At 44.0% G+C, this 19,459-nt stretch overlaps 2 protein-coding genes and 1 long non-coding RNA gene across 3 annotated transcripts in view; all 3 read left to right on the forward strand.

Moving 5' to 3' along the window:
• Positions 1-4,490, forward strand: part of GGA2 (golgi associated, gamma adaptin ear containing, ARF binding protein 2) — a 32,556-nt gene extending 28,066 nt beyond the window's left edge. Inside the window, exons 16-17 of the mRNA XM_034670249.1 lie at positions 407-517; positions 1,053-4,490. Coding sequence (XP_034526140.1) covers positions 407-517; positions 1,053-1,163 — 222 coding nt within the window. The 3' untranslated portion in view covers positions 1,164-4,490. The remainder of the gene's footprint in view (positions 1-406; positions 518-1,052) is intronic.
• A 3,222-nt stretch (positions 4,491-7,712) lies between these two features.
• LOC117804064 lies at positions 7,713-8,929 on the forward strand. Its single transcript, XR_004628252.1, has 2 exons — positions 7,713-8,345; positions 8,462-8,929. It is a non-coding gene; the product is annotated as an uncharacterized LOC117804064 (long non-coding RNA).
• A 4,125-nt stretch (positions 8,930-13,054) lies between these two features.
• COG7 (component of oligomeric golgi complex 7) overlaps positions 13,055-19,459 on the forward strand; it is a 76,721-nt gene continuing 70,316 nt past the window's right edge. Inside the window, exons 1-3 of the mRNA XM_002927125.4 lie at positions 13,055-13,223; positions 17,751-17,899; positions 18,069-18,185. Coding sequence (XP_002927171.1) covers positions 13,055-13,223; positions 17,751-17,899; positions 18,069-18,185 — 435 coding nt within the window. The remainder of the gene's footprint in view (positions 13,224-17,750; positions 17,900-18,068; positions 18,186-19,459) is intronic.

Below are 19,459 nucleotides of genomic sequence, written 5' to 3' on the forward strand. Positions count from 1 at the left end.
TCAGCATCACAATGAACAGGGAAAGGATGTCCTGAAAGGAAAGATTCAAAGTAGGCATAAGTAAAAATATGCATTCTCTCATCCTCATGGTAGTCTTGTGGGACATGTGTTATTGTTATCTCTACTTTGTAAACTTCTAGTCCAGGGCTCAGAAAGGTTAAGTATTTTGCCTAAGATCTGAGAGCTGGTAAGAAGTGAATTAAAACTCAGCCCAAGGTAGGCTGTAGCTTTTCATGCTGCCTCTCAGAACCCAACCTCTATTTATGGAAGGGAAGGACTTTTGGACCCTTTAATTATTTGGTGGGTGGAGGTCAAGTTTTCCTGTTTACCTAAACTCCCTCTTTAAAGCTGTACTTTATTAGGAACAAGTTAGATACTGGATTTTTCTACCCTGCCCCCTCCATAGTCCATGAGAGTGAAGCTGCAGCCGGCATCCAGCTCCAAGCTCCCTGCGTTCAGTCCGTTGACGCCTCCGGCTGTGATCTCCCAGATGCTGTTGCTTGACAATCCACACAAAGTACGTTCTGGTAACTTTGATAGCAGGGGAATGGGTGGCCCCTCGACTGTAGGGAGGCAACATGGTAGGTTGCAAGAGGTTTATTTAGGTCTTGCTCTAAAGGATCTGGTTGGGAGTGGTGGTGGGATATTCCTTGCTGAGTCTCTTTTCTTCAGGGCTCATTGGAAGGAGACCAGGTGACTGGGTTGCCATAGCTGGGAACTAAGAGAGTGACAGAAACTCCCCCTAGTACCATGAGTCCTCTGAAAGGGTGAGGTCTGCCTGTCCTCCTTAGCTGGTCTCTGGGTTGTGGTCCACCTCAAGACTGCAAAAGTGTGGGAGTTCTCTCAGGATGTATGGCTGGCTTCCTTGTGTTTTGCGTCCCAGAGGGTCCTGGCTAGGTGTTCCTGTCATACAGTTGTTTCAAGCCCTTGCTGGCATGGAGTTAACATGATATGGTATTCCTTGGTGACTACAGGGTGGGTAAAAGCTCTTACACTGCGCTCGCTGGTCTGTGTCTCTCCCCACTAATTTAATGTTTTCTGTCTTTGCCCAGGAGCCCATCCGGTTACGGTATAAGCTGACATTCAACCAGGGTGGACAGCCTTTCAGCGAAGTAGGAGAAGTGAAAGACTTTCCAGATCTGGCAGTCTTGGGTGCAGCCTAACTTTTCACAGGACAGACCCTGCCATTCAAGCTTAGGCCGATGTGAATTTTGCTGTCTAGATAGGACTAATCATGGTGATTTAGTCCGGAGTGCCAAGAGTTCTATCCTGACGTCAGGCTCTGGATCCCAACCTCTGACTTACTCTGCAGATACTATTTGTTTGTGTGTGTGTGTGTGTGTGTGTGTGTGTGTGTGTGTGTTGTAGGGGGTTGTGGGGGAGGGTAGAGCAGGGCTTGGGGTGTGGACAGTGTGGGAAGTGCTAAAGCATTTCTGACAACCATCTGCTACAATCATCTGTTTCTGCATGTTGGTGGACACGGATGTCCCCACCTCAGGTTGGAGGTTTTATAAGCCAAAGTTGTGTTGTGTTTTGTTTTTTCCATGTATTGTTATCTTTTCATTCATCCACTCTGTGCCTTGTCAGCCTTTGAAAGTCTTGGTTGCTCCCAGGCTGCTGTTCTCAGGGACCTTAAAAGGGACCTGGTTGGTCTTGGGGCAGAGAGTATCTTCTGGGGCACTCTCTTCCAAGAAAGACCTTGTCTCCATTTCCATTAGAGAATGCTGCTTGCATGTGTTTGAGAAGCTCTTCTAAATGGAATGCTTGTTGCACTGTTTGCCAGGCGAGGGGCTGCCACTAGAGCAGAGGACCACACTGGGTGGGCCAATCATGTCCTTCACCACTGTGCCTTAGAATCACCCAGAGAGGACCTTCCAGGGCAGAGGGGAAAGCAGATCCCAGGCCCATGCAGGCCTCAGGTTCTGTGGGTGGGGCAGCGTGTCTGGGCCCTTCCTCAGGACCCTCCTCTCCATTCTCATCTTCCTCCACGAGCGTCTACTCTCAGAGCTCTTTGATGGTGACGCCATGCCACTCATTGTCAGTCATAACTGACAGGCTCACCCTGGCCTGCCGACTTCACCGTCCAACATGAAGAACTGTGACACAAATAGATATGAAAAGAGCTTAGCAGTGGTTTCAGTGGTGACTGAATATAGAAAGTCCTTGAATAAATACCCATGTAGCAAATACGCTTTGTGGAGTCTTGAGTAAGCAGGAGACGCAGAGCCTGGTGCATTCAGAGGCGCTAAGCCGGAAGGGCCCTGTTGCCTGTTGAGGAAGTAGGAAGACTTCTTGCTGTGGAAGCTGGAGAGTGGCTTCAGTGAGGGGGAGGCCCTGCGGGTCTGACAAAGCTGGAAGAGAGGTGGATTCTTGTTACATGTGTGGTGTGAGGGGAGAACTCAGGTTCATCACCCATTCTTAGCGCCTGCTGTGCGAGGAGTCTTCTGTGGTCCTGCTTTGCTGGTCAGTGGGGGAAGCAAGCTGAGCCTTGTGTTAGGACCTGATTAGGACTTCAGAATCCGAGCCGCTCACTTGTTGGGGCAAGATTCTACCTCAGGAACCACAAGACTCTGTTTGGGGCTCCTTATCACAAAATCTGGTACTTCGCAGGTTGATCTTTGAACTTCTATGTATAGTTAGAGCTCCACCAACACTGATTGGTGGGGATGGGAGCTGTAAAGGATCATCTAGCTATGCTAATTTTTAAGCAAATGTGAAAGCTTGTAAAACCAATAAGTGATGGGTAACTTCTTTGTTTGGCATAATTCCCATAAGGTTCATTTTAATTTAAAATTTCTTGCATGTTCAGCTGTTCTGTATAGCTTTTACGGGCTCTAACTAATCTCATAAAGTCTTCTAGAGGAACCCATCGTAATGATAATGTCTGCCTGTGCAGAACATCCATCAAAATGGGTGAATGAGAGTTAACGAGATTTTTACCCCCTGGTTCAATGGTGAACTTGTGTGTGTCTCAACCTTCTGTCTTCCAGGCTCCCAGTGGTGCTTTGATGGAGTTGGACAGGGTAGGGGTGTGTGTGTGGGGGGGGGTTCCTAAAAGTGGCCCTGGTGTCTGTCATCAGTGCCTTCTAATCAAGTTCAGTGGCTACTGAAGGCCTGACCCGTATCCTTCCATTCCTTCCACAAGCAGTTGTGGAGCAGCTACTAGGAACTCCGCACTTTTGTAAGCACTGCAGATACAACAGCAGAAAGTTCCTGCCCTCACGGACTTCTGTTCTTGTGGGGAGACAAATCCATGATGTTACTGGGTGGGGATCTGGCACTGATGATCAGTATTTGTCCCTTATCCTGAATTCCTCTTCCAGGATCCTGCTCACCCCTATCTCTTGACTCAGCTCTGTGACTGTTCTCTTCCTCTATCCCTTAAATGTGGCATTGCCCCAGGGTTTAGTCCTTCGGACTCTTCTAAGCACATCCGGGCAGCTAACAACTGGATGGGTCCTAGACCTCTATCTCAAGCTTCTACCTCCAGATCCATATTCGTCAGCGGTTATCTGTAGGTTTCACTATTGTCTCAGCTCTGAAGGCTTAGAATGGAACCCAGCCTCCTCCTCCTCCCCCACCCCCTGCCCCTTCTCCTCACATTTTCTTTTATTTGATAGCACCTGCCTGAGCTGTCATGGATCCTTGATTCCTGTTCCTTCTAGAGCCACTCAGTAGTTTTTGTCTCATCTAGTCTATTTCTAAATGATGACATCTCGCCCTCCCCTGCATTCACATGGTTACTGCCCTGGTTTGGGGAGGGGAGGCAGGATGGTGCAGTAAATCTGCCTCTCAGTTTTCTGAACCATTATACTTGCCACCACCAGAATTATCTAACAAATCTGTCCCCTTGACCATTTGAGAAATCCTGAATGGCTTCCTAATCCCCTAAAAGTTGATGCAATCAAGTTGAATGCTTAATTATTCATTGCCCTTTTCCAACTTTGTGTGCTCCCTACCCTTCTGGTAACCACCAAGAACAAGCAGTTTGCCACAGCCACAAGAAAGTCCTTTCATGTCTTGATGATGCCGTGTTTTTTCATGACATTAGGAGGCAGCTCCTCTCCCTTTATCTCTTCAGTGAATTTAAGACTAGGCTAGAGCCCTGATTTTATTTGCGAGCCACTGTGAGCATAAATGGGCTATGAAGATGGCAGATGTTGAAAACAGGGTAAATGACTTAATGACCAAAAGATCACGAACCAAATAAACCAAAAGAACACGAGCGTTACTTACTAAAAATGGTGGGGAAAAAATTGTGTAGGGACGCCAGGGGGCCTCAGCGTTCGACTCTTGATCTCAGCTCAGGTCTTCATCTCAGGATTGTGAGTTCAAAACGACTAGATTGAGAGACCAAACAGGGTAGAAAGCAAAGGTGATATTCTAAAATATAAGTAGTGCTTGATTACTACAATGTTTACGAATCAAATTCTTCATATCCAATGTAGACGATGCCAACCCAGCCCCAAAATATAAAATTCTATCAATTAGGTGTTTTGTTTTTTCTTTTGATGAAAACAGGAAAGTGTCCTGGAATGGTAGCCATGGTTGGGGGGGGGGGTTGTGGGTTTTTTTTTGTTTTAAATAAAGATATGGCCTGGCATTTTCCATCTGTGAAGAGGTGAAGCCAGGTAGGACAAAGGAAGTGTCCTCAGGTGAGATGAGCCAAGCCTTTATATAGTTGAGGCACATAAGGTCCAGAGTTCTCATCACATTTCATGTCAGCTGGAATGAAAAAAATCTGGGCCTTTTTTCCTCTTGCCCTATGCATTCCCGGTATACCACGTTCATTCTGAAAAAGCTTACATTTTAAAAAATGAACATTCTGTTCCTTCTGACTTTTATTCTTGACTACCTCATCCCACTTCTAGAGGTAACACGTTGATTTTAAAAGTTAAAATTGTAAAATCACACTGCAGTGTTAGAGGCCCCAGGTACATAGGATTTTAGCGTTTGCAGTCGTATGAAGCCCCAAACAGTTGGAAATAATTAAGTCGCAGCCCTTAGTTGTAATTCCGCTCTTCAGCTTTACTACTGCCTTCAAGAAGCTGTGTGACCTTGGGTAAGTAACTTACCCTCTTCAGATTCCTCCTGTGGAGTGGATAACAGAAATTTTTTTTGAGAATTGAAAAGTTAATACATGTAAAGTGACTATAATACTGCATGGCACTCAATTAGCTAAGACTTATTTCATTCACTGTTTGCTGTTAGCTTGTCCACCAGGTTTCCTTCCAGCACATGAACAGAGTTGACTTGCCCATAACTATAAAGTTTATCTCCTAAAATAAAAAGCAAATATTTAAAATTTTGGTGAGTCTCAAATTAATATTGAGACAGTAAACATGAAGGATAGAAAGGTAACGAAAAGTTAATAGTAACTAGAAACTATACTAAATGTAGTCACTAAAAGAATTCTAGCCATTTTGAAACACATCCCTAAGCCTAGTCAAAAGATGAAGTCTGTAACAGAACACTTAGAAACTAAGATTGAACACGTTACCTATAAGACAGTTAATTTTGTACAGAGCTGTGCATTCTAAAATTTATAACCCTGACATCAAAGTCTGAAGCAGATAACTTGGTCTGTTCTTGTTTTTGAATGCACACTTGTTTTTGAATGCACATGCAAAATAGTAGCTTGAAAGCCAGTGACATATTGAAAGAATACATTGTACAAAGCATTTTCTGGAAATGCAGTTAACCACATCAGTAGCTCAACTGGACTATTTGGTCATTTCAATAGATGTAGAAAAAGACATTCTAGATTATTGTTTATTCCTAATAATAAATGACCATGGGTACCTGGGAGGCTGAGTCAAGTGTCTGCCTCTGGCTCACGTCATGATCCCGGGGTCCTGGGGTTGAGCCCCATGTCGGTCTCCCTGCTCAGCAGGGAGCTTGCTTCTCCCTCTGCCCCCCCCGCCAAACTCATGCTGGCTGTCTTTCAAATATTGAAAAGGCCAGCAGCATGTCTAATAAGGAAATAATACAGTGGCCTAAACACAAAGGTTTATTTTCTACTTAAAAAGGCCAGACTTAGTCCAGAACCATTGCTGATAAAAGCATCACAAAGTCATTAGGGATCCAGGCTCCAGCCGGCCCTAAGTCATCACCCAAGGATATGCTCCTCAGCATGTTACATGGTAATGGCTTGAGATGCTGACATTCTAAGCCATAGGAAGGAATAAAGGAAAACTGACATTCTTAAGGTTTCCCGTAAGTTTCATATGATACTTGGATTCACATCTTATTGGCCTGCTTAGTGATATTGCCACTGGGCAAAGGCTGAGAAATTGTCATATTTGCATACAGTGCCACACTGTATGAAATTGGGTTTTGGCCAAGGAAGAAGACTGGATTTGTAGTAAATTAGCTATCTATCATAAGATACTCTGGCAACCAATTGGAGAAAAACTGCCCTTGAACTATTGCTAAATGGGAAAAAACAAAAACATGCTTTTATATCACGACCCGAGTTTTAAAACCAAGCAATGTAGGTGTATGTGTGCATATATAATAACTGCTAATTTTTGGGTTCTAGAATTGCAAATGAATTTTTTAAAGACTTATTTTAGAGAAAGAACGTGGTGGGGAGAGGGAGAAGAGAGGCTTAAGCAGACTCCACACTGTGGAGCCTGATGCAGGGCTCAGTCTCACAAGCCTGAGATTGTGACCTGAGCCAAAACCAAAAGAGTCGGACGCTTAGCTGACTGCTCCACCCAGGCACCCTGTAAATAGGTTTTCTTTAAATTTTATCTGCATTTTCTGAAGTTTCTAGGCTGAAAAAAAAACCACTTTTATGCTTAATGTTTTTTACAAATTAAAAGGTAGAAAGTCTTCCATCTGATTACTCTTCTAGGAGACAGTGTTACTAGTTCTCATCTGTCCTTGGAGATACTCTAGGCGTGTTCAAATGAACTGGAGTGTTTTTATTTTTCTTTTAAGGTTATGATGTAGCTTGGAGAAAATGCCATGCCACTCTTCAGTAGGAAAAACAATAGCCCCTGCTCTCCACTCCTGACAGCAGATGGGATCAATCAGTTATGTGTTAAAAGTCCTGTGTGTTAAAACCGGCACATGAATTTCCTGGTAGTTCCTGTGTATTTCCAGTCTCTCCCTCCCACTGGCTCCATTTCCATGGGCCCAGATACGCTTAAATCTTCTCTAGCAACCCACTCCCTCCTGCCCTACTTCTGTCAGCCCAGCATTATAAAGTGAAACAAGTATGGGCTTGGGAGTCAGGTTCGGTTTCTAGTTTTTTGCCATCTGTGCATCTTGGGGTGGACACTCAACACATCTGGGCCTCGGTTTTTATATTCTCAAATTGTAAAGATGTTAAAAATCTACTTCATAGGTTTAGGTGCAGGTTTAATGAGGTCAAGAAAATACCAGACTCAATAGGGACTCTATAAATGTAGGTGCTATTGTTTCTCAAATCACCTTATCTGAGATTTATTTATTACTGTAACTGTGGTGACTTCCATTTTGTCACTTAGTTCATTTCACAACCTTTCCTGTTCTCATGGAAACCAGTAAAATTTTGCTAACAGGGGCGCCTGGGTGGCACAGCGGTTAAGCGTCTGCCTTCGGCTCAGGGCGTGATCCCGGCATTGTGGGATCGAGCCCCACATCAGGCTCCTCTGCTATGAGCCTGCTTCTTCCTCTCCCACTCCCCCTGCTTGTGTTCCCTCTCTCGCTGACTGTCNGTTCCCTCTCTCGCTGGCTGTCTCTATCTCTGTCGAATAAATAAATAAAATCTTTAAAAAAAAATTTTGCTAACAATACTAAAAACCTAATGTTTGTCAAGGCTACAAAAAAGGTTGATGGTTTTGATAGAATCTGACCATCCCCTCCATATGTCAAGATTAGTATCAGCTGTAAGAAATGGATAAGTTCAAAGTAACAGTTGCTTAAACAGAAAATATTTATGTCTCTGTATTGGCTTCTTGGGACGACTGCAACAATGTATAGTAAATTGGATGACTTAAGACAACAGAAATCTGGCAGTTCTGGAGAAGTCTGAAATCAGGCCATGTTCACTCCAAAACCTGTCAGATAACTTTGGTGATTTTTCAATGATCTTTGGCATTCTTAGGCTTGCAGCTGCATAACTCCTATCTCTACCTTTGTAGTCATGTGGTGGCCTCCCTGTGTGTCTTCACGTGACCATCTTGCATTGGTCATATTGGATTAAGGGCCAGCCCTACTTCAGTATGACAACTAGTTACATCTGCAGTGATGCTATTGATAAGGTCACATTCTGAGGGACTAGGGATTAGGATTTCATGCCTAACTCATGGAGAGACAAGTCAACCATAATTCTCTCAAATTCAAGAACCTTGGAGGTAGTGAGAGAAGGGTTTGTATGCGTCCATATGATGACAGGCACCTAGATGANTTCATGCCTAACTCATGGAGAGACAAGTCAACCATAATTCTCTCAAATTCAAGAACCTTGGAGGTAGTGAGATAAGGGTTTGTATGCGTCCATATGATGTCAGGCACCTAGATGAATCTTCAGTCTTACTGCTCTGCCATGAGTGACTTCCATTACTAAGAACATTTTATGGTTCAAGATAGGAGACTGACCAACAAAAGACAAATTACCAGACTCAGGAAAGAAGACACATCACTACTGATTCTATAGAAATTGGAAAGGATTATAAAGGAATATTATGAACAGTTTTATGCCAATTTAGGTGAAATGGACATGTTTCTAGAAAGGCCTGAATTAGCAACTGATTTAAGAAGAAATAGAACATCTGAATAGGTCTATAACAAGAAGTTGAATTAATACTTCTCAAGAAGAAATGTCCAGGCCCAGATGGCTTCACATTAAATTCTGTCAAATATTTAAAGAAGAGGCTTTCCCAATTCTTCTCAAACTCCAAAGCTAGAGAAGGAAGGATCACTTCCCAAATGATTCTTTTTTTTTTTTTAAAGATTTTATTTATTTATTCAACAGAGATAGAGACAGCCAGCGAGAGAGGGAACACAAGCAGGGGGAGTGGGAGAGGAAGAAGCAGGCTCATAGTGGAGGAGCCCGATGTGGGGCTCGATCCCACAACGCCGGGATCACGCCCTGAGCCGAAGGCAGACGCTTAACCGCTGTGCCACCCAGGAGCACCCCCAAATGATTCTAAAACCAGCATTACCCTTAAACCAAAATTAGAGAAAGATCACAAAAACAGTATTACCAGTTTTCTCCCATGAACATTGACACAAAAGTCCTGAACAAAATAATATCAAAGAAAATCTGGTAACATTCTACACCATGACCAAGTAGAATTTATCCTAGGAATGCAAGATCAGTTTACATCCAAATGTTAATTACTATATAACATCATATGAGTAGAATAAAAGGCAAAACCACATAATATAGGTACAAAATATGTAAAACATTTTAACAAACTAGGAATAGAAAAAGATTGGACTGAAAGAGATGCTGAAGATCTGGAGCAAGTCAAGATGTCTGCTCTTGCCGTTTCTGCTCAATACTGCACTGGGTCTAAGCAGTGCAGTTAGTAGAGGGAAGAAAAAAACATTCACAGATGTTATGAACCTGTACATAGACAAATTCCAGGACATGCAAACATAAATAACTAGAACTGATAAATGTTCAAAAGTTACAAGATATGCAAAAATCAATTGTATTCCTATAACAAGAACATGTGAAATGAAATTAATTCACAATAGCATTAAAATGAATGCAATACTTTGGAATAAATTTAACAAAAGTACAAGATATTTACAATGTACAACAAAAGGTATTGCTGAGAGGAATTAAGATCTAAATTAGAGGTTCTCAACCAGGGCTGGTGGTTCCTACTGAGGGATACTTGACAATGTGCGAAGGCATTTTTAGTTGTCACAACTTAGGGGAAGGGATGCTTTTGGCATCTAGTGGGTGGAGGCCAGCGACGCAGCCAAACACTGTACAATGCACAGGGACAGCCTGAAAAATAAAAAATTATCTGGCCACAAATATGAATAACACCAAGGTTGAAAATCCTGATCTAAATAAATGGAAAGGCATTTCACAGTCATGGATTGGAAGACTCCATATTGTCAAGATGCCAATTTTCAAAATGATCTGTAAGTTCAATAAAATCCCTATTCCAGCAGCATTTTTGTGTAGAAATTGATAAGCGGGTCATAAGAGGTATTAGACAAGCAAAGGGTCTGGAGTAGCAAAACAATTTTTTATTTTTAAGATTTTATGTATTTGAGAGAGAGCTCATTGGAGGAGGGGGGAGCAGAGGGAGAGGGAGAAGAATATTCCCCGAGGGACAGGGAGCCTGACATGAGGCTGGATCCCAGGACCCTGGGATCATGACCTGAGCTGAAGGCAGATGCTTAACTGACTGAGCCACCCAGGCACCCTACAGAACAATTTTTTATTTTATTTTTATTTTTTTTAAAAGATTTTATTTATTTATTTGACAGAGATAGAGACAGCCAGTGAGAGAGGGAACACAAGCAGGGGGAGTGGGAGAGGAAGAAGCAGGCTCACAGCAGAGGAGCCTGATGTGGGGCTCGATCCCATAACGCCGGGATCACGCCCTGAGCCGAAGGCAGACGCTTAACCGCTGTGCCACCCAGGCGCCCCAGAACAATTTTTTAAAATAACAAAGTGGGAGGACTGACACTATCAGACTTCCTAACTTACTATAAACTACAGTTATCAAGACAATTTGGTATTGGTGCAATAGGAGTATAGATAACAGAATTAAGAGTCCAGAAATCCTTACATCTATGTCACTTGATTTTTGACAAAGATCTTAAGGCAGTTCAGTGGAGAAAGGAAAGTCTTTCTAAATCATCCTGGGATAACTGTATATGTGCATATAAAAAAATTAGGTGGCTGGCTGGCTCGTCAGAGCATGTGATGCTTGATCTTGGGGTTGTAACTTTGAGCCCCACATTGGATATAGAGGTTATTAAATCTTTAAAAAATAAACTTAGGCCTTTACCTCACACCATACACAAAAAATGAACTCAAACTGGATCATGGACATAAATGTACGAGCGAATACTTTAAAACTTCTAGAAGAAAATTTAGGAGAAATTCTTCATGATTTCGGGTTAGGCAAAGATTTCTTAGATACAAGACCAAAAGTAGGATCCGTAAAAAAGAACAAGTGATAATAGAATTTATCAAAATTAAAAACTTGCACCTCAAAAGACACCATTAAGAAAATGAAAAGATACAGATTGGGAGAAAATAGTTGTGAACCATTTTAATAAGGGAATTCAGAATATGTAAATAATTTAACAGCTCAATAATATGAAGACAACCCCATTTGCAAATGTGTGAAAGATTTGAATAGATGTTTCACCAAAGAAGATGTAACAATGGCTAATAAGAACAGGAAAAGATGTTCAAAATCGTTGGTTCTTAGGGAAAAGCAGACTAAAGCAACAGTGACTATTATATACCAGATACTGGTGAGGGTATAGAGAAGCTGGAGCCCTCACACATTATTGATGGTAATGTAAAATGGTATAGGCACTCTGTAAGTTTGACAGTTTTCTTAAAAAGTTTAACATAAATGTATCTTGTAACTTAGCAGTTCCACTCCTAGGAATATATCCAAAAGTAATGAAAACTTGTCTACACAAAGGCATGTGGCGAACATTCATAGCAGCATTATTCATAATGACTTTAAAGTAGAAACAGCATAAATGTCCATCAGTTGGTGAATGGCATATCCACACAATGGAATACTATTATTCAGCAACATAAAGGAACACACTGATACAGGTACAACACAAACGGACCTAGAAAACATGCTCAGCGAAATAAGTAGATGGAACCCCACACGTTTATGATTCCATGTATCTGAAATGTCCAGAAAAGATAAATTTATAGAGACAGTAGACTAATGATTTCCTAGGGCCTGGTGTGGGAGCAGAGATTAAGTGCAAATGAGGAGGAAGGCACTTTTTTGGCTGATGGAAGTGTTCTGTGGAGATAGACCAACTCTATAAATTTACTAAGAATCATTGAATTGTATACTACAATGGGCGAATTTTATATCCTGTAAATTATTAGTGAAGCTATTTTTTAAGTGTTCATCGGGGAGGGCAGGGGCATACTGTAGAGGAACTTAAGGCTTCCAATGCTCCTACCAAGGATAGTATACTAGCCTTCCTGATTTGTGGATTTACGTTCTTAGATATAGTCTTCAAGAACTACCGTATGCATTGAGTCAGAATATGCCTGAGGTGAGAAGGGTAAATGGCAAAATTATACACAAAGGATTTTTTTTAAAAAAAATTTTGGTTCCCATGACACTATGAAAAAGGAGGCCCTCCCTTTTCCGAGGCCTCACCTGAGGCTAGAGAAAACAGGTGCAACCGGTGAGTTCCAATCCCGGCGCGGTGTGTTTCGGGAAAGGACAGGAGGCCAATGTGGCTATAGGAAGGGCTGGGTGAGGCCAGATCGCGTAAATTCCTGTGCTCTCTGTAGGAAGGCAGTAAAGCGTCGTAAAGAGTTCAGGCTCCAGTGGCCCGCTTGCCCGAGTTCAAAACCCCACAGTCCCACTTTCTGGAGACACGACTCTGAACCAGTTGCTCAACTGCCTCTAATTCTTCATCTTTACCTTGGGGAGAATAACGGCACTCGTAGGACTGTAAAGTCTAAGTGCGCTAATGCACGTAAGGGCTTTAGAGTAAGCACATACTTAAGCGCTCAGCACGCACTTAAGTTAGCAAAAGCAGCAGGACGCTCGCACCAGCCCGCTGCTCTCCGCCCGGGGCCTTTCTCCAGGGCCCAGCTCTCCAGAGCGACAGGAACGCCGGCAATTGCTATGGTAACGGCCACCTACTTCCGGAAGAAGTACGGCGCGCGGCGAGGGCCATTCCGAGCCTTCTGCCCCAGGGAGTTGACAGTGGGGCCGCAGAGGGGCGAATTCAGTGGGTGCTGTGGGTTCCGCCTGCCGCCCTCCAGGCCAGCCCCGGTGTTTTCGCAGGGCCGCCCGCCTCCGCAGCCTCGTTTTCGCCGGAGCCAGCTCTTCAGGCCTGGACGCCGGGGCTGAGAGGCGGTGCGGCCATGGACTTCTCCAAGTTCCTGGCGGAAGACTTCGACGTGAAGGAGTGGATCAACGCGGCCTTCAGGACCGGCTCCAAGGAGGCGGCGGCCGGGAAGGCGGACGGCCACGCGGCCACTCTGGTGATGAAGCTGCAGCTGTTCATCCAGGAGGTGAACCACGCCGTGGAGGGTGAGGCCGAGCTGCCGGGACGGGCGTGGGGCGGCGGGCGTCCGCGGCGTCTGCGGTGGGAAGGCGAGCCCGGCCCGACCCTCCTGCAGTTCTTTCGGGGGCAGCCGGCGGCGGGTCTCAGCTCGCTGCCTCTTGTCTAACGCTTGCCGAGGCTGGGGCTTGCTCTTCCACCCTTGGTCGTGCCATCAAGTTTCCTTTTAAAACTTAAGTCCCAGAGTGAATTTCAACAATAGTAACGAATCGTCACCTGGTCCTTACATTTGGCAAAAGCATATCAAAGGCGTGTGGGAATGACACAAATCCGGGAAACATTGTTTTAGCGGACCTTCACATCCGTGAGGAAGATGGGCTGGCCCGAATGCAGACTTGAACCATCTTTTAAAGATAGTTAATTATTGGGGCGCCTGGGTGGCACAGCGGTTAAAGCGTCTGCCTTCGGCTCAGGGCGTGATCTNAGAGTGAATTTCAACAATAGTAACGAATCGTCACCTGGTCCTTACATTTGGCAAAAGCATATCAAAGGCGTGTGGGAATGACACAAATCCGGGAAACATTGTTTTAGCGGACCTTCACATCCGTGAGGAAGATGGGCTGGCCCGAATGCAGACTTGAACCATCTTTTAAAGATAGTTAATTATAAAAAAATAATACACACCAGCAACCTTTTCATTAACTCCTCGACTCGATTTGTATCCACATATGTTCATTAGATGCATACTGCACGCCAATCTCTTTGCTAGGCTCCGTGGGAGAGACGGGTCCCACAGGGAAGCTTATGACCCAGAAAATAGAACTTCATTTTATAGATGGGTCCAGTGTTTAAGAAAAGGCTGATGTTGGGGGGAGGGGAGCTTTAGATCACTGCAGGTTCTTTATTTGTGAGAACTGCTCATTATTGAGCATCTGCTATACCTGTGCAGAGAAATGGGCCATGGGCAGAAAGTTTACCTTTCAGGAGCCTGCTGCCTTGTGGGGAAGATACTAAACAGTTAAATTTCAATGAGGGGTGGCTTTCTTGCAAGTAAGACCAAGAACTATGAGAGCTGGAAGAAGTGTGCAGTTACCTCTAGTCTGGGAGAATCATAAAGGGTTTTCCCTGTTTAGGCCTTGAAGGAAGACCATAGGGCAAAGAGGGGGCGGACGTTAATAATAATACGATAGCAATATTTGAGTCCTTGATATGTGTCAGTCACTCTTTTAAATGCTTTATGTGTATTAACTAAGTGGTTCTCGAACCAGGGGTGGTAATGTTGCCTCTTTCCACTCTCACCATCCCCTGAATATCTGAAAGTTGTTGGGAGTGATTTTGTCTTTGCAATGGAGGAATGTCACAATGGTGGACAGTTAGTGGAAATACCCAGAGATGCTTAGTGTCCTGCATGCTTGGGATAGTCCTACACAATGAAGAACTGTCCTGGCCAAAATGTTACTGTTGCCCCTTTTCAGCCTACTTATCCAATTTAAACCTGGCATTAATCCTTAGATGTGGGCACAGTTATGATTCCCACTTTATAGTTGTAGAAACTCTGGCTGAGTGAAGTAACTGACCCAGCATCATGTTGCTAGTTTGGATTTCAACCCAAGCAATTGGTCCCAGAGCTCAGGCTCTTAGTCATTATACCTTGCTACCTCTCTGGCATGAAAGGGAGAGAAAACAGCACATGCAGAGGCATGTGGGTATAAAAAGGCCTAGCCAGTCCACAGCAGAGTGAGAAGTTCAAACAGAGCTCCATCAGTAACATCAACAAACACTAGTCATTAATTATTATTATTATTACAGGATCATACTTTTAGGGGGGAACTTCTGGAGATAAGACAGAAAAGTAGAGTAGGATCAAACTGTGAAAGGCCTTTTTGGCTTTTATTTTATTTTATTCTTTACACGCACACACACACATTCTTTACACACACGCACACACACACATTCTTTACACACACACACGCACGCACGCGCGCGTGCCCGGAGAAAGGGAGGGGCAGAGGGAGAGAGAGAGAATCTTAAACAGGCCCGATCCCACTACCCTGAGGTCATGACCTGAGCCGAAATCAAGAGTGGGACACTTAACAGACTGAACCACCCAGGTGTTCCCTTTTTGGTCATCCTAAGGAGTTGGGATTTTGTCCCTTAGGCAGTAGGAAGCCTTCAGATGTTTAAAGCTTTATTTTTATGGAAGGTGAGACAAGGGCTCCAGTCTGCAGTGAAGAGAGGTTATTGCAGAGGCTCAAGGAGGGGATGTTGAGGGCTCCAAATTGGAGGATTGATTTGTTCATTCAGTCAGTCAATAAATATTTATTGGGCACAAACTGTTTTCCAGGTGCCAGGGATACAGTGTCAAACAAGACCTAGTCCTGGGTTGGATAGGTTAACAAGCCAAGTGGGGGGCGAGGGGAAAAAAACCCAAAACAGGGACCAGATCATACAGGAATTTTAATGTCACATTAAAGAATTTGGTTTTGATTTAAAATGAGTGTAAAGGGAAGGTACCAGAGGATTTTTAAGCAGGGGAGGGACATGGTTTGATTTTTGTCTCCATTCGGAAGGCACCTGTCCAGAACAGTAGACTGTCGGCATGGTGGCTTCAGCTGGAGTTGTGGCGGTGAGCATGGCTAGAAATGGGTAGATTTAAGATATTTTTAGGAGGAAGAATGGGAAGAACTTGCTGATGGATTGGAATGTTGGATGAGAGGGGGAGGACATCAAGAATTATTGCAGGTTCTCAAAGTGAACAGATGTGGTTGGAGGTCCCAAACATACAGTAACATCAAGAGAATTTGTAATGAACAGCCATATGCCCACTACCTAGATTCTACAATTAACACTTTACTAATCCTGCTCTGTCACAAATCTATCCATTTACCTGTTCCTCTCTCCATTCATCCATCTTATTTTTTTATTTATTTTAAAATGAGNTTACTAATCCTGCTCTGTCACAAATCTATCCATTTACCTGTTCCTCTCTCCATTCATCCATCTTATTTTTTTTATTTATTTTAAAATGAGTTGTAGACATCGGTATACTTTACCCGTGTACATTTCAGTTGGTACCCTAAACATAATAGAATTCAGTGCTTGTTTACAGCTCGCTCTCTCTTTTTTTTTTTTTAATTTTATTTTATTATATTGTGTTAATCACCATACAGTACATCCCCAGATTCCGATGTAAAGTTTGATGCTTCATTAGTTGCGTATAACACCCAGTGCACCATGCAATACGTGCCCTCCCTACTACCCATCACCAGGCTATCCCCTTCCCCCACCCCCTCCCCTCCGCTCTTTTTTTTTTTATGAAATAAAATTTACATAAGTTGAAATGCACAGATCTTATCTGATGAGTGTAATGAGTTTTGACAAATGTATACAGCTGGGATAACGCAAACCTCTGTCAAGGAGAATGTTAAAAAAAAAAAAAAAGAATATTACAGTCACCCAAGAAAGTGCCCCCATTCCCCTTCACAGTGAAATCTGGCCCTTACCCTCCCAGAGGCAACCACTCCAAGTGATAGTTTTAAAATGGAAAAAAGAGTGGACTAAATCGGGGGGTGAGGAGATGGTTGTGGAGAAGGAAAAAGAGGTACAAAAGGGCCGAAGAGTGACTGAGGTTTAGCAGGCGGAAGGCTGGGGCCATAACAATGTTGTTAAAAGTCAGCATTGTTTAAAGTCAGTGTTTGTGCAGAAGAAATCCCTGTTCTGTCTTTGTTTTCTTAGTCTTAGAACTCTACCCGGGGTCAGTGCTGGAAACAGATTGTTATTTAATGGCACAGCTGGACGAACAGGTTCCTGAAATACTTCTTCAAGATGTTAAGGTTCCATTCATCACACTGGTAGAGCAGAAGATGCTGGGCTTATTGACTCCCCGATGAATTGCCCTTGAAAGGGTTGGAGGGGTATGCTGTTAACTCTCCCAATTCCACGTAACACATCACAGTGTGCAAAGATGTGCAAGTACTATTCTACATTTGGGATGTCTGTTAAAACACGCAGCTTTCTTAATGTCGTCTGATCTCCTACCAGACTGGTTAAATGAGAAGCCCTGGCAGGTGCCTGAGGACCTGCATTTAACTGTGGCCCAGTTGACGCAGGTCATCTGTGGACTCTGTTTTGAAAAGACCATGGAATGCAGACACTGGGGCCAGACACATGATTCCTGGAGACTTAAAGAGATAGAATGTTTGTAGATCACCTGGGACGTAGCTGGCATTTACCCGATGCCAGATTCTTTCATTTTCTCTCCTCACAAAGGGAGTTTCAGTTTAACTCAGTGGTGGAAAAGTGTTGATGTTGGGTCAGGTTGATGGTTCATTTCTTGTCAAGTCACATGGCCCACACTGATCAGACTGGGGAGGACATGGTCCTGACAAAGCCCACCTCCCAGCCCACCTCCTCTCCACTCCCCATCTTCCACAGGCTCAGAAAACTGTGGTTGGGGTTGCTTTGGGGGAAATTCCCTTCCTGTCCTCTGATCTATTTATCTTGTTCACTGGTGACTGGTCCAGTTTTCACCTTTTGTTCTTGGGTTCTTGCTACAGAAACAAGTCACCAGGCGCTTCAGAACATGCCCAAAGTTCTCCGCGATGTGGAAGCCCTCAAACAGGAGGCGTCTTTTCTGAAAGAACAAATGATTCTTGTCAAGGAGGACGTTAAGAAGTTTGAACAGGATACATCTCAATCGATGCAGGTATTTTAGCTCCTGTCCCAAATGCTGATTCTTGCTTTTGAAAGTCATTCCCGGAAGCTCCCCTAAAGACAGGAGTGTGCCATGGTGCTTATGTTTCAAGTCACCGGTGGAGGGTTGAAATAAAGGAACTGCCACTTCCTTAGTTTTTGACCTCTCATTTCTCTTCTAGGTGTTGGTGGAGATCGACCAGGTCAAGTCCAGAATGCAGCTTGCAGCGGAGTCTCTCCAGGAGGCAGACAAGTGGAGCACGCTGAGTGCCGATATTGAGGAGACCTTTAAGACTCAGGTAGGTCTTCAGTTTCGGGGATGTCTGCAGGTGGGTGGGCAGGTGCTTGAGGTTTGGGGAAACAAATGAGAAAGTCGTTTCCTTGAAACCCCAGGGGTTGGGAAGAAGCAGTGCGTGGAAGCATAAACGCACAGGCAAAGGGTGGGAAGACCTGCAATTTCTCTGGGTCTTTCCAACTTCTGGAGTTGGTATCTCCCGCTTGACTGAAGGTCTTCTCATCACAGAGAGTTCGGGAGAAACTTCAGTGAAAAAGGCAGAGAAAATGGATGGCATGAGAGTGTGGAACACGGGCAGGAAGCCTTCCACGCCCTGGGACCCTCTGGGGCTGCCAACTCTGGGAAATAGCAATGCTTTTGATACCTGGTTATCAGGATGAGGTTAGGTGATGTCTCATGAAAAACTCTTTTTCAGTTGTTAAGCACAATGAATTCTTTTATTGTCTCTTTTGCTGGTTTTCCTTTCTTTCCTCCCCCCCCTTTTTTTTTTTAAGGTTTTATTTATTTATTTGAGAGAGAGAGAGAGAGAGAGAGAGAGAGAGAGATAGTGAGAGCATGAGCAGGGAGTGGGAGAATAAGACTCCCTGCTGAGCAGGGAGTCCAATGCAGGGCTTGATCCCAGGACCCCAGGATCATGATCTGAGCTGAAGGCAGATGCTTAACCAACTAAGCCACCCAGGTNGAGCATGAGCAGGGAGTGGGAGAATAAGACTCCTTGCTGAGCAGGGAGTCCAATGCAGGGCTTGATCCCAGGACCCCAGGATCATGATCTGAGCTGAAGGCAGATGCTTAACCAACTAAGCCACCCAGGTGCCCCCCTTTTTGCTAGTTTTCAAAACTCTCACAAGTTTTTTAAAAAGTGCTTATTGCACAAGGGGAAAAAATTAGTAAACAGGAATAAACAGTGAAGAATGTTTTTCTTGTAACCCTGACACCCCTGATCCCCTCATTGCCCTTCCATGTACANCAGGGCTTGATCCCAGGACCCCAGGATCATGATCTGAGCTGAAGGCAGATGCTTAACCAACTAAGCCACCCAGGTGCCCCCCTTTTTGCTAGTTTTCAAAACTCTCACAAGTTTTTTAAAAAGTGCTTATTGCACAAGGGGAAAAAATTAGTAAACAGGAATAAACAGTGAAGAATGTTTTTCTTGTAACCCTGACACCGCTGATCCCCTCATTGCCCTTCCACGTACAGACTCTCTTCGCACCTTTATGCCTATCCTTCCAGATGCACACACATACATAGATATGATCCCTGCCCTTTTTTTTTTTTTTT

The sequence above is a fragment of the Ailuropoda melanoleuca genome, chromosome 10, assembly GCF_002007445.2.
Source record: "Ailuropoda melanoleuca isolate Jingjing chromosome 10, ASM200744v2, whole genome shotgun sequence".
Classification (NCBI taxonomy): domain Eukaryota; kingdom Metazoa; phylum Chordata; class Mammalia; order Carnivora; family Ursidae; genus Ailuropoda; species Ailuropoda melanoleuca.